The following is a 23,184-nucleotide window of genomic DNA, read 5'->3' as shown; positions in this document are numbered from 1 at the left end:
AAAAAGATTATTACCTTAGTAATAGTCTGTAATCCTATTACAGGGTGGAATGTACTTTCATCTCTGGAAATCCAGAAACAAATCCTGGTCAGTGGCCTGCCATTGATGATTATAGAGGACAAATGACTCAGATAAAAAGGACTCTAATACATCTAGGTATTGGGAAGCTCCCCAACCCATATATGGCATTTATTACCCCTATTTTAGAAAACATTTTAGGCATGGATATTCTGTTAGGAAAGACTTCGCAAACTTGAGTGGGAGAATTCAGCTTGAACATGCTGTAGTAAAGGCTGTTCTCAAGGACAGGCAAAATGGGAACCTGAACAGCTTTCTGCTCCTAGGCGAGTTGTCAAGTTTAAAGAGTACAAATTATTAGGCTGGGCTCGGTGGCTCACGCCTGTAATCCCAGCACTTTGGGATGCTGAGGTGGGTGGATTGCCTGAGGTCAGGAGTTCGAGACCAGCCTGGCCAACATGGCAAAACCCCATCTCTACTAAAAATACAAAAATTAGCTGGGTGTGGTGGCGCACATCTGTAGTCCCAGGTACTCGGGAGGCTGATAGCTTGAACCCAGGAGGCGGATAGCTTGAACCTGGGAGGAGGAGATTGCAGTCAGCCGAGATAGCACCACTGCACTCCAGTCTGGGCGACAGAGCAAGATTCCATCTCAAAAATAAATAAATAAATAAATAAACAAATAAATAAATAATAGTACAAATTATTTTGGGCGGGGGGGCTGTGGAGGACATGATGAAATAAGTGCAACTAGGCCGGGTGCGGTGGCTCACGCCTGTAATCCCAGCACTTTGGGAGGCCGAGGTGGGTGAATCACGACACGAGGTCAGGAGATCGAGACCATCCTGGCTAACATGGTGAAACCCCGTCTCTACTAAAAATACAAAAAAAAAATTAGCCAGGCGCGGTGGCGGGCGCCTGTAGTCCCAGCTACTCGGGAGGGTGAGGCAGGAGAATGGCGTGAACCCGGGAGGTGGAGCTTGCAGTGAGCCGGGATCACACCACCGCACGCCAGCCTGGGCGACAGAATGAGACTTCGTCTCAAAAAAAAAAGAAATAAGTGCAACTGTTGAGGAACTGGTAAGTGGACACATTATCCACCCAGCTCAAACTCATTTTAACAGTCTCTATGGCCTGAACACAAACCAAACAGTACCTGGTGGATGACTGTAGATTACCAGGAATTGACCAAGGTAACCCCCATCCATACATCCTGTAGTTCCTATTACTCAGGTAGCTGATCACATAGTGTCCCTGCTGGGGATGCATCACAGTGCATTAGATTTAGCTAATGTTTTTTTCAGCATTCCTCTCTCTAAATAATCACAAGACCAATTTGCTTTTACCCTGCCAGGCTGCTACTGGAATAAAAGGGTTCATGTTCAGCTCTCCACTTACTGGTCCCCCAAAATAGAGAGAAGAATGTCACATTAGTAGATGCTATGGTGGAGTGTGTTTTAATCCATGGAAGTCCAGAAAGATGCCCTGGTGAGTCGGCTGCCATTCAAGGGTTGCTCCAGGGTTATCTCCAAAGTCCTAGGATTTGTCACAGAATGTTGGCTAGAGGCTTGTCTTTGTTCCCATTCCTGTCATCTTTCATGGTTTAATTTTATATATTTTTTTATTTCATTATTTATTATTTTATCTATCTATCTAATTTATTTTGACAGGGTGGGTCTTGCTGTGTCACTCAGGCTAGAGTGCAGTGATGCAGTCATACCTCGCTACAGCCTTGAACACCTGGGCTGAAGTGATTCTCATGCATCAGCCTCTTGAGTCACTGGGACTACAGGCATGAGCCATCTGACCTGGCCCTGGTTTCATTATATTGATGACATCACGTTAACCTCTGAAGACTGCAATGTGTTACAGGAAAGTCTTATACCATTGTGTGCTCGTCTACAGGAATGGGGATGGGCAATCAACCCTCAGGAAATCCAGGGACCACAGCCCACAGTGAAATTTTTAGGAGTGATATAGTCAGGTAAGACATATTGATATCAGGCATGGTAATTGACAAAGTCCAACACTTTCCTAAAAATATCATTCAATTTACAAAACCTCATTTAGCTCATGTGTAGATAACTCATATATATTTATTCTTTAAGCATAGATACCCATAACAAAGAGAGTGATGACTATGCAAAATTATACTGGGATAAAGGAATAATAAACTGTCCTTAGGAAACCAAGTAGTCACATGATGTTTGATGCATTTACATATATGAGGGCTTTTATAAGGAGCTTGTGCTTGCCTAACAATAGAGTATCACACAGAAGCCATAATTCCATCTTACTTACCAGTTACTTGTTCACGAGTGGTCATAGTTCTCTTTCCATATAAACCTAAGTTGCGTGTTAAAGTGATTGTCAAAAATTAAATTTAACCTTTTTTTTTTTTTAGATGGAGTCTTGCTCTGTCTCCCAAGCTGGAGTGCACTGGCATGATCTTGGCTCACTGAAGCCTCTACCTCCCAGGTTCAAGGGATTCTCCTGCTTCAGCCTCCCGAGTAGCTGGGATTACAGGCGCCCACCACCACGCCCGGCTAATTTTGTATCTTTAGTAGAGACGGGGTTTCACCATATTGGCCAGGCTGGTCTCGAACTCCTGACCTTGTGATCTGCCCGCCTTGGCCTTTTATATCATTTGCCTATTGTATATGTCCTACCATGGTCAAAGTAATACAAGAAAGGTATATACAAAGGCCAGGTGTGGTGGCTTTTGCCAGTAATCCCAACAATTTGTGAAGCCCAGATGGGTATATCACTTGAGGTCAGGAGTTCGAGACCAGCCTGGCCAACATGGCGAAACCATGTCTTTACTAAAAATAGAAAAATTAGCCAGGTGTTGTGTTGGCCACCTGTATCCCAGCTACTTGGGAGGCTGAGGCAGGAGAATCACATGAACCTGGGAGATGGAGGCTGCAGTGAGCCAAGATCTTACCACTGCACTATAGCCTGGGTGAGAGAGCCAGACTCCGTCTCAAAAAAAAAAAAAAAGAAGAAAGTACATACAAAATTCCTTTCAACACCACAATAAAAGTTAAATTTGGCTGTTTGAAGTGGCTCAAGCCTATAATCCTAGCACTGTGAGGCTGAGGGAGCAGACCTGCTTGAGGCTAAAAGTTAAAGAGCAGCCTGGGACCACAGTTAGATCACATCTCCACAGAAAATTTTTAAAATTTGGCAGGACATGGTGGCTCACGCCTGTAATCCCAGTAATTTGGGAGGCCGAGGTGGATGGATCACTTGAGGCTAGGAGTTTGAGACCATCCTGGCCAACATGGTGAAACCTCATCTCTACTAAAAATACAAAAATGAGCCAGGCATGGTGGCAGCTTCCTGTAATCCCAGCTACTTGGGAGGCTTAGGCAGGAGAATCGCTTGAACCCAGAAGGTGGAGGTTGCAGTGAGCAGAGACCGTGTCAGTGTAGACTCCATCTTAAAAAAAAAAAAAAAAAACAGTTACCTGGGCATGGTGGTGTATGCTTGTAGTCCCACATATGTTGGAGGCTGAGGCGAGAGAATCACTTGAGCCCAAGAGTTAAGGATGCAGTGAGCTATGATCCCACCATTATACCCTAGCCTGAACAACCACCGTGTCTGGCCCAAATTTAGTAAATGTTTCTGAATAAAACATTGTGATACTGCAAACAAACTGGATGATAGGCTGGGCACGATGGCTCATGCCTGTAATCCCAGCACTTTGGGAGGCTGAGGTGGGCGGATTACCTGAGGTTGGGAGTTTGAGACCAGCCTGACCAACATGGTGAAACCCCATCTCTACTAAAAATACAAAATTAGCCAGGTGTGGTGGCACAGACATGTAATCCCAGCTGCTCAGGAGGCTGATGCAAGAGAATCGCTTGAACATGGGAGGCGGAGGTTGTGGTGAGCCAACATCGTGCCATTGCACTCCAGCCTGGGCAACAAAAGTGAAACTCCATCTCAAAAAAACAAAACAAAACAAAAACTGGATGATGAATTGTTGGGTCAGATGTGAATTATAAGTTTTTTTTGAGGAAAATTTAAAGTTCATTTATCTTAAAAAGGATTTTTCCTGTTTTGTTATTTGACCTTCCTTCGTGAAAAAATACAAAAATAAAATATGCATATTTAAAATATGCATATTTTTTGGCCAGGCGTGGTGGCTCACGCCTGTAATCCCAGCACTTCGGGAGGCTGAGGTGAGTGGATTACCTGAGGTCAGGAGTCTAAGACCAGCCTGACCAACATAGTGAAACCCTGTCTTTACTAAAAATATAAAAGTTAGCTGGGTGTAGTGGCGAGTGCCTGTAATCCCAGCTACTCAGTAGTTCAAAAAAAAAAAAAAAAAAAGATAAGGCAAAAATGGGTCTAGACGTCCAGGAGCTACCTCCTCTCACCACAAGGCCAAGTCTTTTCTTTGTTTGCTCTTTGAGACGGTGTTTTGCTCTTGTTACCCAGTCTGGAGTGCAATGGCGTGACCTCAGTTCACTGCAACCTCCACCTCTTGGGTTCAAGTGATTCTTCTGCCTCAGCCTCCCAAGTAGCTGGGATTACAGGCATGTGCCACTATACCCGACTAATTTTTGCGTTTTCAGTAGAGACGGGGTTTTTCCATGTTGGTCAGACTGGTCTCGAACTCCCAACCTCAGGCGATCCACCCGCCTCAGCCTTCCAAAGTGCTGGGATTATAGGCATGAGCCACCACGCCCGGCCACAAGGCCAAGTCTTATGCCATTGGAAAGACACATGTCATACACCTGCAATGTGAGACAATGCTCTTCAGTGACCATGATGGATCAAGACAAAACAAGGGCACTCTGTAACCATGTTTCAAAATAGTATAGAAGAAAACATATTTCAAATTATCAAACTGAGCAAATTTTTTTCAGTAATGCGACTCATTTGTAATTCTCATATATCTCACTGTCATTTATGGCTTTTGGTCATATTTATTACTATATTACACCCTCTTTGACAACAAGTATGGTACTGGTGGTCTTTGGCAAGATGTCACTGAGAACATTGAGTTAACTTTTGGTACAATGAGTGAATGAAAAGTTAGGACTAAGAGGCTAGGCGTGGTGGTTTACCCATGTAATCCTAGCACTTTGGGAGGCTGAGGCAGGTGGGTCACAAGGTCAAGAATTCTAGACCAGCCTGACCAACATGGTGAAACCCCATCTCTACTAAAAATACAAAAATTAGCCGGGTGTGGTGACCGGCACCTGTCTCCCCAGCTACTCGGGAGGCTGAGGCAGGAGAATCGCTTGAACCCAGGAGGCAGAGGTTGCAGTGAGTGGAGATCACACCACTGCACTCAAGCCTGCGCGACAGAGCAAGACTGCGTCTCAAAAAAAAAAAAAAAAAAAAAAGAAAAAGAAAAAAAGAAAAGTTAGGACTAAGATAAAAAATTTAAGGATAGCCAGGTGCGGTGGCTCACGCCTGTAATCCCAGCACTTTGGGAGGGTGAGGTGGGCGGATCACAAGGTCAGGAGATTGAGACCATCCTGGCTAACACGGTGAAACCCTGTCTCTACTAAAAAAAATACAAAAAAAGTAGCCGGGCGTGGTGGCAGGCAACTGTAGTCCCAGCTACTTGGGAGGCTGAGGCAGGAGAATGGCGTGAACCTGGGAGGCAGAGCTTGCAGTGAGCCGAGATCGTGCCACTGCACTCCAGCCTGGGTGACAGAGTGAGACTCTGTCTCAAAAAACAAACAAACAAACAACAAAAAAATTTAACGATATAAGTGAGTATAAAAAGTAAAATTTTTTTACATGAGAAAAAGCATGCCTGGCATTCTATTCACATGGTAATATTGACTCACAATGTCCAACCAATAACTTGGCAACATTATGAACTTGATCTAATACATATTTTAATATAGCTACTGAATTAATTAAGAATAATGTTTGTCAGTATACAGTTGTGGAAAAGTTGAACTATTTCTATGACACATGTACAGAAATCTTGGTTGCCAAAAAAATTATTGTTTTTAATCAAATATAATCAAACGTAATTGAAAATAAATGGAAACATTACATTCAGAAATGAAACACAGGAAACACTCAAAACTTCCTGGAAGGAGGAAGGTGCTTATTCTCACCTTCCTGAAAGTCCTGGGTGAGACCAGTCACTGCAGCAGAGGAAGAAGCTCCTATCTAGTTGGACTGGACAAAAGCATAGTAGCTGTGAGGCTACAAGATAAGGGTCAGTAACAGCAGGAACAAAGGTGCTTGCCAAACAAATCGCATCTCATACTGACTCAATATACAAAGTAGGGGAATTGAACATCAGAGAACAATCTCACCCATGACAGTCTGCATTAGCTCTCTGGTAAAGACATTATACCTAAAGAAACACCAGGCCAGGCACAGTGGATCACGCCTATAATCCCAGCGTTTTGAAAGGCCAAGACGGACGGATCACTTGAGGTCAGGAGTTTAAGACCAGCTTGCTCAACATGGTGAAACCCCATCTCTACTAAAAATATAAAAATTTAGCCATGCGTGGTGGTGTGCACCTGTAATCCTGACTACTCAGGTGGCTGAGACACCAGAATCACTTGAAACCAGGAGGCCCAGATTGCAATGAGCCAGGATAATGCCACTCTACTCCAGCCTGGGTGACAGAGCGAGACCCTGTCTCAAAAAAAAAGAAAAAGAAAAACCGTATTACAGATGGGGCTTTTTCATTGTTCTATTCTTTCAGTCTTTTAAAAAACTTCTTAGTCTTTTTTTCTCTTCAATTTGCCCTTAACCACTGATGGATCTTTAATGTGGAGCTTCTGAAGACACCTTTACCCAAAGGCCCACACCTCTGAGCAAATTTTGAGGACATTCTTGATTGGCAAGCCAAAGATTCAGAAAAAAATGGGCTGGGAGCAGGGAGTCAGCCTGTATGGATGTGGCACCTGTTTGGTGCCTCTAAAATGTGACTGATGACTTCCTCTTGTCTGCCTTTGAAATCGCATGTAAGATAGGACACTGGTGAATTGTATCATGACATCCTCCAACTCCATTTCTAGATTTTATTGTCCTGTCAGACTTCTTTTTTTTTTTTTTTTTTTTTTTTGAGACGGAGTCTTGCTCTGTCGCCGCTGGAGTGCAGTGGCGCGATCTCGGTTCACTGCAAGCTCTGCCTCCTGGATTCACGCCATTCTTCTGCTTCAGCCTCCCGAGTAGCTGGGAATACAGGCGCCCACCACCATGCCCAGCTAGTTTTTTTGTATTTTTTAGTAGAGACGGGGTTTCACCGTGTCAGCCAGGATGGTCTTGATCTCCTGACCTCGTGATCCGCCCACCTCAGCCTCCCAAAGTGCTGGGATTACAGGCGTGAGCCACTGTGCCCGGCCAGGCCTCTCTTCTTAACTCAACAGTCAGTTATCTCAGAGGGTTTCTCTCTAGTGTCTCTTCCTGTTTGAAAGGAAGTGGGACAACTGAATGCTTCCTCAATTTTTTTTTTTTTTTGAGATGGAGTTTCACTCTTGTTGCCCAGGCTGAAGTGCAATGCTGTGATCTTGGCTCACTGCAACCTCCGCCTCCCAAGTTCAAGCAATTCTCCTGCCTCAGTCTCCCGTGTAGCTGGGATTACAGGCATGTGCCACCACGCCCATCTAATTTTTTGTATTTTTAGTAGAGATGGGGTTTTGCCATGTTAGCCAGGCTGGTCTCGAACTCCTGACCTCAGGTGATCTGCCTGCCTTGGCCTCCCAAAGTGCTGGGATTACAGGCGTGAACCACCGTGCCGGCCCCTCGCTTTTTTTTTTCAGATGTAGTCTCACTCTGCTGGGGTACAGTGGCGTAATCTTGGGTCACTGCAACATCCAGCTCCTGGGTTCAAGTGATTCTCCTGCCTCAGCCTCCTGAGTAGCTGGGACTACAGGCATGCGCCACCACGCCTGGCTAATTTTTGTATTTTTGGTAGAGACAGGGTTTCACTATGTTGGCCAGGCTGGTATTGAACTCCTGACCTCAAGTGATCCACCTGCCTTGGCCTCTGGAAGTGCTAGAATTACAGGTAAGCTACCATGCACAGCAATCAATTTCTTATATTAATAGGATTTCTCTCATATATTAATAGTATGAATTGCTTCATTTCAGGAATGAAGGCTTTTCACATTCCCTTCATTTACAGGGTTTCTCTTCAGCGAGTTCTTTCATGGCTACAAAAGGATCTGATACAATGGAATGCTTTTCCATATTGCTTGCATTCAGAGGGTCTCTCTTTATTGTGCATCCTTTTATGTCTTTGAAAGTGAATGGGGAGAAGGCCGGGCGCAGTGGCTCACGCCTGTATGCACAGCACTTTGGGAGGCTGAGGCAGGTGGATCACCTGAGGTCAGGAGTTCGAGACGAACCTGGCCAACATAGTGAAGCCCCGTCTCTACTAAAAATACAAAAGTTAGCTGGGCATGGTGGCGGGCACCTGTAACCCCAGCTACTTGGGAGGCTGGGGCAGGAGAATCACTTGAACCCAGGAGGTGGAGGTTGCAGTGAACAGAGATGGAACCACTGTTCTCAGCCTCGGCGACAGAGCAAGACTCCGTCTCAAAAAAAAAGAAATGAACGGGGAGAGAGGCCTATCTGTCGTGTGCAATACCATGTGGGTTTCAACGCCACTCAGATCAGAAAATGCTTTCCCATGCAGCTTACATTCATAGGGTTTTCCTCTAGTGTAAGTCCTTTTGTGAATTATACCCTCTTTGAAGACAGGTATGCCACTGTGGGATATGGCACAAAGTCACTCTGAAGAACATGAGATAACTTTTGGTCTTATGAGTGAACAAAAAATTAGGACCAAGATAAATGTTCTAAGTATATAAGCATGAAAATTAAAATTTACATGAAGAAAAAGATGCCTGGTATTTTGTCCACTTGTAATATTGACTCACAATGTCCAAAAAATAATGTGGTAACATAAACTTGATCTAATGCATGATGGCACTGAGATATTTTATTATGGCTTCTCAATTAATTAAATAGAGAATAACAGCTGGGTGCAGTGGCTCATGCCTGTAATCCCAGCACTTTGGGAGGCTAAGGCAGGTGGATCACTTCAGGTCAGGAGTTCAAGACCAGTGTGGCCAATAGGGTGAGACCTCATCTCTACTAAAAATATAAAAATTAGCCAAGTGTGGTGGTGCACACCTGTAATCCTAGGAATCTTTTTCCTCAGGAGCCTGAGGCAGGAGAATTGCTTGAACCCGGAGGCGAAGCTTGCAGTGAGGCGAGATCATGCCACTGAACTCCAGTCTGGGCAACAGAACAAGACTCATCTCAAACAACAACAACAAAAAATAGAGAATAACGGCCAGGCGTGGTGGCTCATACCTGTAATCCCAGCACTTTGGGAGACTGAGGCGGGCGGATCACGAGGTCAGGAGATTGAGACCATCCTGGCTAACACGATGAAACCCCATCTCTACTAAAAAATACAAAAAATCAGCCGGGTGTGGTGGCAGGCGCCTGTAGTCCCAGCTACTCGGGAGACTGAGGCAGGAGAATGGCATGAACCCAGGAGGTGGAGCTTGCAGTGAGCTGAGATCACGCCACTGCACTCCAGCCTGGGTGACAGAGCGAGACTCTCTCAAAAAGAAAAAAAAAATACAGAATAACATGTTAGTATGCAGCTGCTATAAACATTTAATTGTTTACATTCATTGTCTGTATTTGAAGGTTCTTAGCAGATCTGAAGGCTTTCCCATATTGCTTATATTCATAGGGTTGCTCTACAGTGTGAGTCCTTTCATGCACCCGAAGTTGTGAGACAGATCTGTAGGCTTTCCCACATTGCTTACATTCATAGGGTTTCTCGCCAGTGTGAATCTTTCTATGCATCTGAAGTTGAGTGGCAGATCTGAAGGCTTTACCACACTGCTTACATTCATAGGGTTTCTCTCCAGTGTGAGTCCTTTCATGATATCGAAGGCTACTGGAAGAAATGAAGGCTTTCCCACATTGCTTACATTCATAGGGTTTCTCTCCGGTGTGGGTCTTTTCATGATACTGAAATGCAGTAGAAGACATGAAGGCTTTACCACATTGCTTACACTCATACTGTTTCTCTCCAGTGTGAGTCCTTTCATGGTACTGAATGGAACTGAAAGAAATAAAGGCTTTTCCACATTGCTTACACTCACAGGGTTTCTCTCCAGTGTGAGTCCTTTCATGTCTACGAATGGCAGTGGAAGAAATGAAGGCTTTACCACACTGCTTACACTCATAGGGTTTCTCTCCAGTGTGAATCCTTTTATGACACTGAAAGGAACCAGAAGAAGTGAAGGCTTTGCCACATTCCTTGCATTCATACGGTTTCACTCCAGTGTGAGCCCTTTTATGTCTACGAAAGGAACCAGGCAAACTGAATGCTTTCCCACAATCCTTACATTCATATGGTTTCTCTCCAGTGTGCATCCTTTTGTGTATATGCAAAGAAGAAAAATAATTGAACGCTTTTCCGCATTCCTTACATTCATAGGGTTTCTCTCCAGTGTGTGTTCTTGCATGTACTCGAAGGATCTTGGCAGATATGAATGCTTTGTCACACTCTTTACATTCATAGGCATTCTGTCCTCTGTGCATTGTTGCATGTATTTGAAAGGAAGAGAAATTGTTGAATGCTTTTCCACATTCCTTATAGGGTTTCTCTCCAGGGTGTGTCTTTTCAAGAATTTGAAGGTTTCTGACAGATCCAAAGGTTTTTTCACATTGTTTAGATTCATACAGTTGCTTTCCAGTGTGAGTCCTTTCATGCATTTGAAGGTGTGAGGCAGATCTGAAGGCTTTCCCACATTGCTTACACTCATAGGGTTTCTCTCCAGTGTGAGTCCTTTCATGATATCGAAAGGAAGTGTAAAAAATGAAGGCTTTACCACACTGCTTACATTCATAGGGTTTCTCTTGAGTGTGAGTCCTTTCATGCATTTGAAGGTGTGAGGCAGATCTGAAGGCTTTCCCACATTGCTTACACTCATACGGTTTCTCTACAGTGTGAGTCCTTTCACGATATCGAAAGGAAGTGGAAGAAATGAAGGCTTTACCACACTGCTTACATTCATAGGGTCTCTCTCCAGTGTGAGTCCTTTCATGATAGTGAAAGGAACTGGAACAATTGAAGGCTTTACCACAGTGCTTGCATTCATAGGGTTTCTCTCCAGTGTGAGTTCTTTCATGTCTTCGAAACGAACTGGGAGAATCAAAGGCTTTTCCACAAGTCTTACATTTATAAGGTCTCATTCTAGTGTGCATTTTCATGTGTCTTTGAAAGTTAAGATAAGATAATGCTTTCCCACATTGTTTACATTCACAGGGCTTTTTCCCAGAGTGGGTCACTTCATGTCTGCAAAGATAACTGGGACACTTGAATGCTTTCCCACATTTGGTACATTCATAAGGCTTCTCCTCACTGTGAGTTCTTTCATGTATTTGAAAGGAATGGAACCATCTGAAGGCTTTTCCACATTGTTTGCATTCATATGGCTTCTCTCCAGTGTGAGTTCTTCTATGTTCATAAAAGGAATTGGGACTACCGAATGCTTTCCCACATTCCTTACATTCATAAGGCTTCTCTCCAGTGTGAGTTCTTTTATGTATTTGAAGGGAAGTTGAATAACTAAAGGCTTTACCACATTGTTTACATTCATATGGTTTCTCTCCAGTGTGAACTCGTTCATGTGTAAGATATATGCTGAGACAAGGGCAGGCTTTCCCACAAAACTTATATTTATAAGTTCCATCTCCATTGTGCATTATCATGTGTCTTTGAATGCTTGAATGGGATATGAAGGTTTTTCCACATTCTTTACAATCATAGAGTTTTTCTCCAGTGTGAGCTTTTTCTTGCATTTGAAAGGAGGGGTGACATCTGAAGGCTTTCTTACGTTGTTGACACTTATATGGCTCCTGTCCATATTCCTGATACTCAGATGGCTTGTGTGCAGTGTCAGCTCTAATGTGCCTATTAAGGGAAGAATGACCCACGAAGACTTCTCCACACACACTGCTTTCACATGATTTTACTCCAGGAGAAGTTTTTTTGTTCAGTGTGTCATCTGGAATCTGGCTAGAAGTTTCTCCACAATGATTTTCTTCTGTATTTTCATCGACTCTCTTTCCCAGAAGACTTCTGTGAAAAATGAGAAACACATTATTGAAGGTTTGTTTATAAGTGATTTGATGTTTATTAACAAGGATTGCACTTGCATTTTCTTTTTTTAATTTTCTCTTATTATTAATATACTTTAAGTTTTAGGGTACATGTGCACAATGTGCAGGTTTGTTACATATGTATACATGTGCCATTTGGTGTGCTGCACCCATTAACTCGTCATTTAGCATTAGGTATATCTCCTAATGCTATCCCTCCCCACTGAACTTGCACTTTCAACATTATCCAGGAAAGTGTAGGCTTTCTACCCTGTCTAAATTGTTGGAAGGTGACTGGACCATATGGCTACAAGATGGCCTATCTATACATATTATTTTTAAAAAATCACGTTTAAAAAAGAAAAACACCATATGAGAATTCTTCATAATATTTCCATGTAGACTATTTTACAAATACTAAACTTCTATATCATTTTCTTGAGTCAGGGTCACCATATAGCCCAGGCTGGAGTGCAGTGGCATCATCATGGTTCACAGCACCCTTGAACTCCTGGACTCAAGTGATCTTCCTGCCTCAGCCTTCGATGTGGCTAGGACTACAGGTATATGCCACAATGTATAGCTAGTTCTTTGTTTGAGATGAAGTCTCGCTATTTTGCTCAGGCTCTTCTCAAACTCCAGGCCTCTAGCAATCCTCCCACCTCCAACTCCCAAACAGTTGAAATTACAGGTGTGAGCCAATGTGCCCAGCCTACATCACATTTAAATGTAGGTTTTTAGAGTGAATATTTTAAGAGTAAATAAATTTAATGCTAGGCATATTTCCTTTATTTGCTTCTTCTTAACATATTCTCGCATTCTGAGATTTTCTAGAGAGACATTGCTTTGTCTTGTGAGTTTAAATCACCTTAGATTATTCCTGGGATTTTTGTACTGATCTTCAATGTTCTGGTCTTTCAATTTTTCTCCTAAAATACAGAATCAGAAAAATAATCCTGAATTAAATAAAATTATGAAAAAATGATTAGATTCTATATTCATGGGACATTAGAGCCATACCTCATTTATTCATCAAAGTATTGCCTGTCCATATTCCAAATCAAGGAATAGCATTAATGAGCTAGAAACACTTGTCTCATTCACTGGGGGACGTAATACTGTCATTCTTACCTATAGAGGCCAGATTCCTCAAGGTTTCCTGCATCACTTCTCTGTAGAGATTCTTCTGGGAAGGATCCAGCAAAGACCACTCCTCCTGGGGGTTCACAGCCACATCCTCGAAAGCCACTGAGTCCTGAAACATCCCACATGTATAGAGGAGGATGGGTGAGACTGACAGCACTGGGGGTCTATACCCTCTTCCTAAGAAGTTCCCATGATGCTGTGGACTCCAAACATTTATTCTATTTCTTGGTCATCTGACCCATTACTCTCTGTCTACACTTACTTTCTTCTATAAAGCAATTCTGATGCTGGAACAGAACTAAGCAATAAACGAACAGCAGAATAGAAAAATGTGTCTTTTCATGGAATCCAGGGACAAAGGTGCACTGCCTGGGCTGCTCTTAATGTCTGTTTGTAGCATGGGTGTATAGCACCTGTCATGACACAGTCCTCTAAATTCACATGCAGAAAAATGTTAACATTAGCAGTCCTGAGGCTATATATCCTTGAAAATGCCTGTTCACAAAGTTTAACCATTGAAGATTACCTGGAAGGGGGATTTTATTCTGATTGAAGCAGCAGACAACAAAAGCAAAAAAAAAAACTGGATTTTGCAAGGGGTTCAACCAACCCAACTGATAAGAGAGGCAGAACTATCTAAATAAAAAACTCATGAATAGAAATTTTGTGAAAAACAGTACTGTGGGCCGGGCGCGGTGGCTCACACCTGTAATCCCAGGACTTTGGAAGGCTGAGGCGTGCGGATCGCTTGAGGTCAGGAGTTCGAGACCATCCTCAACATGGAGAAACCCTGTCTCTACTAAAAATACAAAATTAGCCGGGCGTGGTGGTGCATGCCTGTAATCCCAGGTACTCGGGAGGCTGAGGCAGGAGAATTGCTTTAACCTGGCAGGCGGAGGTTGCGGTGAGCTGAGATCGCACCATTGCACTCCAGCCTGGGCAACAAAAGCGAAACTCTGTCTCAAAAAAAAAAAAAAAACAGACTGTGGTAGGAAAACTTAAATTGTAATTGATGAAATGCTGAAGGCTGAATGGAGACAAAGTTCAGGGATAAAAACTCCAGTGCACCCACTCTTAACAAAAAGGCAAATATTTATCAAAATTTAAAAGTTCTGTCTATGAGGGGACACCATAAACAGATGGAAAAGGCACCCCATGACACTGGAGCAAATATTGGCAAGTCATATATCTGGAAAAGTCTCAATATTCAGAAAATATAATGAATTCTTACATTCAACTAAAAAGAAAAGAAAAATCAAGGCCAGGCGCGGTGGCTCATGCCTGTAATCCCAGCACTTTGGGAGGCCGAGGTGGGTGGATCACCTGAGGTCAGGAGCTCAAGACCAGCCTGGTCAACATGGTGAAACCCTATCTCTACTAAAAATACAAAAAATTAGCCAGGCATGGTGGTGGGTGCCTGTCATCCTAGCTACTCAGGAGGCTGGGGCCAGAGAATTGCTTGAAGCCGGGAGGCGGAGGTTGCAGTGAGTGTAGATTGCGCCATTGCACTTCAGCCTGGGCAACAACAGTGAGACTTTATCTCAAAAAAAAAAGAAAAAGAAAAAAGAAAAGTCAAACACCTCAAATATAAAGTTTGGAAAAAACGTTGAGAAATTGGAACCCATGTGCTCTGACCAAAGGATTGCAAAATGGCTCAATCTCTATGGAAAACAGTATGGTGGTGCCTGAAAAACTAGCCAAAAAAAAAATTTTCTTCCAGCAACCCATTTCTGGGTCTATTTATATTCAATTCATATAAATTGAAAGTTGGATCTTTGAAGAAATATTTGAAAACCACTGTTCACAATAGCCAAGAGATGGATCAATCCAAATGTCCACTGATGGCTAAATGGATAAAGAAAACGTGGTATGCATGTACTTACAATGGGATAGTATTTAGTCTTACAAAATAACATTCTGTCCCATGCTACAAAAAGCATGAAAATTCAGGATTCAGCTGGATGCAGTGGCTCATGCCTGTAATCCCAGCACTTTGGGAGGCCGAGGCAGAGTGGATCACGAGGTCAGGAGTTCAAGACCAGCCTGGCCTAGATGGTGAAACCCCGTCTCTACTAAAAATACAAAAATTAGCCGGGCATGGTGGTGGGTGCCTGGAATCCCAGCTACTTGGGAGGCTGAGGCAGAGAACAGCTTGAACCCAGGAGGCAGAGTTTGCAGTGAGCCAAGATCATGCCACTGCACTCCAGGCTGTGTGAGAGAGTGAGACTCCATCTCAAACAAACAAAAAAAAAAAAAAAAAAGAAAAAAAATTCAGGATTCTATACTGATTGCAAAAGGCCAGTCACAAAAATACAGTATTATTCATCTTAGATGAGTTATATAGATTTGACAAACTAACTCAACAGTACATGTAAAATTCCTAAAGCTAATAAATGTTAATATTTTTTACAATAATAAATTATTGTACCAAGTAAAAAAAAAAAAAACCTAATTGATTGAAAGATAGGGAAAGTATCTGAATGACATTCCTGCAAGATATATGAAAAGGGCCAAGAAGCCCATGAAAACGTCAGTGGACCAGGAGTCATCAGGCACAAGGATTTATATAATGTAGTTTTTAGTGGTTATTGAGTGCTTTCCTCTCATGAATAGTATTCATAAAGTAATACATTTTTAACCCATTTCCCATTTAGAAAAAAAAGTGCAGCTTGCTGCCAGCATTCATTGAATTTTACACAAGCATACTCTTTAAAGCTGAAGCAAATCTGATTGATTTTCAATGTGAAAATAAAATTTCTAAATAGAACTTGTTTCTAATCCTAATATAACAAAAATGTATATGATGTTACATTAGGATTAGAGACAAGAGTATTCTCGGGGCACATGGAAAATGGGTTGAATATACCCACCACTTATTGCTTTGTGGAAAAAAATGGTAAGCAATTGAAATACTGCAGCAGTTTCACATGTATCATGGGGGACACATGATTGATAATGATGTCCAGTGGAAAGGGGAAATGAGGGAGTGTTTTGGAATGTGGGGAGGAAACCAGAAACTTAAGGATTTATCATCAGCCCTAGCAAGAACTAGGCTGGGAGGATCTCAAGGACTCCTTCCTTGACCATACTTCAGTGAGGCTCCTCGGAGCCCACTTCCTGACTAGCTTTTGTGTTTGTCCTGCAGAGCCCAGTTATAGCTAAATCCTAATAAGAGAGTTTAGAGAGAATCCCCCCCAACTTGATATCTAATCAAGTTGTTTCCCTCACCTATGATAATTTATTAATATTCTCTTCCCCAACTCTTGACACCTCACCAAGTTCCATCCTCTATGGTACCTTGCTCTTTAGATATAATTGTCTTGTTGATGCATTCAGGTTGAGTTCAATTTCTTTCCCATATTAAATTGTCCTATAACATATAGGCAAAAAATAAGGCTTTATTCAACACATATTGCAATTGTGCTGAATAAAACCTTCCTTGAAATTTTTACCAAGTTTTCAGTGTAATCTCTCTTTACAAGGAATAAAGAGTTAGACTTGAGACCCTAATTCATATGTCTGCAATGCATTAGTGATAAGAAGTTCTCTTCTGGTGGGGAGGAAGATGGATTTCTTGAGAGTACCTCCTACTCAAACATCCAAAACACCAGGTCAGATTTCTCTCCTGATGACCACTTCTTGTTGTCACCCTATAAACGGGATGAGATTGGAGACTGTGGTTGCACCACTGCCAGAGAGGACTACAGGGTAGAGTTCACCTCCTGCAGTAATGGGCCAGGATGCCTCAGAGTGCCGGCTACCAATTCATCCCCCATCCTATGTGAAGAAGAAGATGGACCAGATATTCAATATAGAAGTTTTTCTTCCATTTGGTGAATTATCTTGTGAAATCCTTTCTTTTTTGCTTTTTAAGCATAAAACAGCCAGTATTCCTAGGCATTTTCTATACATTTACTAACCAGGCCCAACCCTGCTTAGCTACAGAGAATAGATGTGTTCAGTGTGGCATGACCACACATGCTTCAGTTTCTTTTTTTTTTTTTTTAATGCTTATTTTTATTTTTGTCTTTTTTTTTTTTTTCCTTTTTGTGGAGAACGGGGTCTCGTTATATTGCCCAGGCAGGTCTCGAACTCCTGGGCTCAAGCTATCCTCCCGCCTCTTGCCTCCCTGAGAGCTGGGATTACAGGCATGAGCCATCGCGCCCGGCCTCTTTTTTTTTTTTTTTTGAGACGGAGTCTCACTGTTGTCCAGGCTACAGTGCAGTTGGCACAAACTTGGCTCTCCGCAACCTCCGCCTCCTGGGTTCAAGCGATTCTCCTACCTCAGCCTCCTGAGTAGCTGGGATTACAGGCACGCGCCACCACGCCTGGCTAATTTTTGTATTTTTAGTAGAGACGGGGTTTCACCATGTTGGTCAGGCTAGTATCAAATTCCTGACCTCAGGTGATCCACCCACCTCGGCCTCCCAAAGTGCTAGGATTATAGGTGTGAGCCACCGCACCTGGCCTAAAATACAAATTATTAACGAATGAAATTGTATCCTGACCTCCCACTCTCACCTTCTTCCTAACCTTGTTTTCTCCTCTCTGTAAAAAAAAAAATTCCTTTTTGGGCTAACTTTGAGATGCTTCCAGATCTTATACTTTGTCCCTTTTCCTTATTTCAATTCTCATTTGGAATAAAGTCATTCCTGGCTGGGCGCGATGGCTCACCCCTGTTAATTCCAGCACTTTGGGAGGCCAAAGTGGGTGGATCACCTGAGGTCAGGAGTTTGAGACCAGCCTGACCAACATGGTGAAACCCTATCTCTACTAACAATACAAAAAATTAGCTGGGCGTGGTGCTGGGCGCCTGTAATCCCAGCTACTCAGGAGGCTGAGACAGGAGAATTGCTTGAACCCAGGAGGCAGAGGTTGCAGTGAACCGAGATCACGCCACTGCATTCCAGCCTGGGTGACAGAGCAAGACTTGGTCTCAAAAAAAAAAAAAAAGAATAAAAGAATAAAAAGAAAAATCATTCCTTACCTAAATCCACATCTGTTTCATTAAAAATGTTTAGAAACAACCTTAGGACAACTAGCCTCAGAAAGGCATCGCTGACCCGCTGCATCTGCCTGTGGATCCTCAGTTTTCCAGGGCTCTGAGATTCTCTCAGCATAAAGAGCTCCTCCCATGGTCAGTGTGAGCAGCTGGGTCAGTGTGAGCAGCTGGGACACTGCAGGAGAGGCTCCCCAGCAAGAAACAAGTGAGCCTTCAATGACTTCTCTTTGCAGGCTTCTGATTGACCTTAGCTTGCAGTCACTGGGCTCAGGCCTGATTCAATGAGAAAATACCCAGTGTTTGAAGAATCTAGCAAAATCCCTCAAACTCAGGTTCAGGTTTACACATGGAAAGGAAATTATAAGGCATTTGCATTTCGTACCACAAAATGGAAAGCAAAAGTATCTAATCGTTTCAGATAATACACACATTTGTGGAAGTCAATAATTCCAACCTGAAGCCATTAGAACTTTAAATTATTTTATTTTTTATTTTTTTTGAGGCGGAGTTTCACTCTTGTTGCCCAGGCTGGAGTGCAGTGGCACGATCTTGGCTCACTACAACCTCCGCCTTCTGGTTTCAAGCAATTCTCCTGCCTCAGCCTCCTGAGTAGCTGGGATTACAAGCGCCCACCACCATGCCCGGCTAATTTTTGTATATATTTTTTTTAATAGAGACGGGGTTTCACCATGTTGGTCAGGCTGGTCTTGAACTCCTGACCTCATGATCTGCCCGCCTCAGCCTCCCAAGGTGCTGGGTTTACAGGCGTGAGCCACCGCGCCCAGCCTTTAACCATATTTTTTGAATCTCTATTTTTATTTTTTGAGACAGTTTCTTGCTCTGTCACCCAGGCTGAAGTCCAGTGGCATGATCATGCCTCACTGCAGCCTCCACCTCTCAGCTCAAGCCATCCTCCCACTTCAGCCTCCCAAGTGGCTGGGTACTACAGACACATACCATCATGCCTGGCTATTTTTTAAGCAGTTTGTTAAGATGAGGTTCTACCATGTTACCCAGACTGGTCTCAAACTCCTGAGCTCAAAGGATCCCACAACCCCTCGCCCACCCACCTTGGCCTCCTAAAGTGCTAGGATGTAGGTGTGAGGCACTACGCCTGGCTATTTTTAAATTAATTTTTAATTTTCTTTTCTTTCTTTCCTTCCTTCCTTCCTTTCTTTCTTTTTTGAGACGGAGTCTCGCTCTGTGGCCCAGGCTGGAGTGCAGTGGCGCGATCTCGGCTCACTGCAAGCTCCACCTCCTGGGTTCATGTCTCCTGCCTCAGCCTCCCCGATAGCTGGGACTACAGGTGCCCACCACCACGCCCGGCTAATTTTTTGTATTTTTAGTAGAGACGGATTTCCACTGTGTGTGCCAGGCTGGTCTCGATCTCCTGACCTCGTGATCCACCCACCTCGGCCTCCCAAAGTGCTGGGATTACAGGCGTGAGCCACCGCGCCCGGCCTTTTTTTTTTTTTTTTTTGAGACAGAGTTTCACTCTTGTTGCCCAAGCTATAGTGCAATGGCGTGGTCTCAGCTCACTAGGTGCAAGCAATTCCCCTGCCTCAGCCTCCCCAGTAGCTGGGATTATAGATGCACCACCATCACGCCTGGCTAATTTTTGTATTTTTAGTAGAGACGGGGTTTCACCATGTTAGCCAGGCTGGTCTCGAACTTCTGACCTCAGGCGATCGCCCGACTCGGCCTCCCAAAGCGCTGGGATTACAGGCGTGAGCCACTGCGCCCGGCCTAATTTTCTTATTTTTGAGACAGGGTCTCACTCTGTGACCCAGACTGGAGTGCAGTTGTGTGATCACGGTTCGGTGCAGCCTTGACTGCCTGGCCTCCAGGGAAATCTCATTATTATTATCATTTTACTTGAGAGGGAGTCTCACTCTGTAGCCCAAGCTGGAGTGCAGTGGCGCGATCTCAGCTCACTGCAACCTTCACCTCCCAGGTTCAAGCGATTCTCCTGCCTCAGCCTCCGGAGTAGCTGGGACTACAGGAGCGTACCACCACACCCAGCTAATTTTTTATGGAAATCTCATTATTTTTAAGTTGACAATATTATTTTATTACTATTTCCATGATAATGAAACCACTTTTGCAAAAACTATAACACTGAAAAAATTATGGCAGTCAAAGAGATCTAGCCAACTGCTTCTCTTGCCTTTATCTTTCAAGCTGCCTTAATTACTCCTAGGCTTAGGCTGAGCTAACTTTAGAAGACATTTGGCCGGGCGAGGTGGCTCACGCCTGTAATCCCAGCACTTTGGGAGGCCGAGGTGGGCGGATCATGAGGTCAGGAAATCCAGACCATCCTGGCTAACACGGTGAAACCCCGTCTCTACTAAAAACACAAAAAATTAGCCGGGAGTGGTGGCAGGCGCCTGTAGTCCCAGCTACTCCGGAGGCTGAGGCAGGAGCATGGCGTGAACCCGGGAGGCAGAGCTTGCAGTGAGCCGAGATCGCGTCACTGCACTCCAGTCTGGGCGACAGAGGGAGACTCCGTCAAAAAAAAAAAAAAAAAAAGAAGACATTTATGCTATAGTTTAAATGGTAATAGCTCTTCCTTAAACACTGCCTTCCTAAAGCTAATGAAAAACCATGAGTCGGGGCGGGGGGAACAGAGTGGGGAGCGATGAGGAGCCTGAATTTTGCTATGGTATAGACTGGTCCCAAGATACTTCTGCAGATAAGTGTTTTCAGGTTTTTTGCTTGTCTGACACCCATGGCTCCACTCAGGCCCACCAACCCTGCTCCTCTAGAAGCAACTCAGCACTCAGGAGGACCATTTCCCACCACCTCTTCCCCGAATCTGCCTTTGAAAAACCCCTGGCCGAGTTCGGTGGCTCACGCCTGTAAACCCAGCACTTTGGGGGGCCGAGGTGAGCAGATAGCTTGAGCCCAGGAGTTCAAGTCCAGCCTGGGCAACATGGCGAAACCCCATCTCTACCAAAAATACAAAAATTAGCCGCCTGCGCCTGTAGTCCCAGCTACTCGGGAGGGTGAGACAGCACGATCACCTGAGCTGCTGCTCAGGTGGGTCCAGGATGCAGTGAGCCGTGATCGCGCCATGCACTCCAACCTGGGCGACAGAGTAAGACCTTGTTTAAAAAACAATTTTTAGCCGGGCCAGGTGGCTCACGCCTGTAATCCTAGCCCTTTGGGAGGCCGATGCGGGCGGATCACCTGAGGTCAGGAGTTCAAGACCACCTTGGCCAACACGGTGAAACCACGTCTTTACTGAAAATACAGAAATCACAGGGCGTGGTAGCGTGCCTGTAACCCCAGCTACTAGGGGCGCTGAGCAGAAGAATCACTTGAATCCGGGAGGCAGAGGTTGCACTGAGCCCAGATCGTGTCATTGCACTCCAGCCTGGGCAAAAAAGAGCGAGACTCTGTCTTAAAAAAAAAAAAAAATTGTAAGAAAAAAATATTAAAGAAAAATCCCTAACTATAAGCCTTCGGGGAGACTGATTTGAGTGCTAACTCTGTCTCCGTCTTCGGCGTTGCGTGGTCCATCTCGTGTCAAACATTTTCTTTACTGCAATGCCCTGGTCTTTCTTTTTGCAGCACAGGCAGGAAGAACCCCTCAGGCGATTACAACAACAAAGCATCTAGTACACATTGATCATGATGTGAACAAAAACATGACAGCAGTTGCCAAGCTCTAAGCCACAGACAACAGGGAAAACATTTATCCGCTGTCACAAGTTCTCCACGCTAGGCCAGGCGCGGTGGCTCACGCCTCTATTCCCAGCGCCGGGCCTGTTTAAGTTTTAAAAGGAGAACGGGGGCACTGAGGGCCTCACAGCACAGCTCCTCCCGCACGAGCCCCACACCCAAGGCGGGATTGCCCCCATGACCCTCCCGTGGCCCCGCACAATATGGAGAGGCTCCGGGCTGCGGGCGCGGAGCTGTCCAGAGAGGGCTCCCGGGCTGGGGCCGCAGTCGCCGCGCGGCGACGAGACAGGGCGCCCAGGGGTCCCGGCTGCCGGCCCAGCCGCACCCGGCGGCCGAATGGACCGAAGGCCGAGCTGCGCCAGGGGGGCTCGGGCCCCAGACCTCGAGTCGCCGCGGGGAGGTCCGGGTCCCGGCACAGCCGGTTCCAGCCAATTCCAACCAGCCTCCGCCTACCCTCCCCCACGTCTCGGGACTCCCAGCGGGGGCTCACACTCACCATTTCCTGGCTTTCAGGTGACTCCCACGTCCAAAGCAGTCGCAACGCAGACGACAGGGCGACAGAAGTATGGCGGTGGCAACCGGTCCCTCTCAGAGCAGGAAAAACCGGGTGCCAACCTCACCCGGCGGGAGGGGCCAAAGACTGAGGCGAACGGCAATGTGACCCGCGGATAAACAGTTGGCCGGGCCCCACCCCGGCGACTCTGATTGGGTGGAGCGCCAGGCCCCGCCCCCTGCATCCTGAGTGACAGCAGAAGTCCTGGGTAACAGGGCCAAGCAGAGCAGGACTGACCGCTTCAAGCCACAGTCCAAGGTCAAGTTCCCTCTCTACGCCCTGCTCTTTGAAAATTTGCATTTCGGCCAAACTTGCTCCTCTTAATTACTAGAAGTGGCTCTGTCAATGGTCTGTCCCTGCTTCTTCGTCCTGCACAGTGTCATAAGTGTGTGCAGGGAGTTCCAGACTCTATGTTTAATAGAGGTGAAAGCAATTAAAATATTTTATTCCAAAATATATTTATTTGGCAATTTCGAATGGCTGCAGCTTTGCCCTTGCACAGCTGTCTTCTGGGTGGTGAAATTTGCGTCTATGGAGTATTTCCATTAGTGAAGCCACGCCCCCTCTCCCCTTTTCCCTTTCCCTGATCCGGGAGAAATTGAGAGTCTGACACTTTTAAAAGTCTGGAAAGCCGGGCGCGGCGGCTCAC

The 23,184-nt window shown here is 44.7% G+C and overlaps 1 protein-coding gene across 2 annotated transcripts; it reads right to left on the bottom strand.

Annotated features, from left to right (window-relative positions):
- Positions 1 to 5,865: 5,865 nt before the first annotated feature.
- LOC109025073 (zinc finger protein 433-like) lies at positions 5,866 to 22,684 on the bottom strand. 2 transcript variants are annotated; one of them, XM_031004125.3, is made up of 4 exons: positions 22,479 to 22,684; positions 13,282 to 13,405; positions 13,019 to 13,079; positions 5,866 to 12,130 (listed from the first exon to the last, which is right to left on the bottom strand). In XM_031004125.3, exons 1-4 carry the CDS (start codon positions 22,479 to 22,481, stop codon positions 9,649 to 9,651), a joined length of 2,670 nt encoding a protein of 889 aa, XP_030859985.2. In that variant the 5' UTR covers positions 22,482 to 22,684; the 3' UTR covers positions 5,866 to 9,648. The 2 variants fall into 2 exon arrangements, with proteins under 2 accessions (XP_030859985.2, XP_030859984.2); XM_031004124.3 differs by lacking the exon at positions 22,479 to 22,684 and having other exon boundaries at positions 13,282 to 13,429.
- Positions 22,685 to 23,184: the final 500 nt, after the last annotated feature.

This window comes from Gorilla gorilla, chromosome 20, assembly GCF_029281585.2.
Source record: "Gorilla gorilla gorilla isolate KB3781 chromosome 20, NHGRI_mGorGor1-v2.1_pri, whole genome shotgun sequence".
In the NCBI taxonomy this organism is placed as follows: Eukaryota; Metazoa; Chordata; class Mammalia; order Primates; family Hominidae; genus Gorilla; species Gorilla gorilla.
This window is presented reverse-complemented; position numbering and strand designations above follow the sequence as displayed.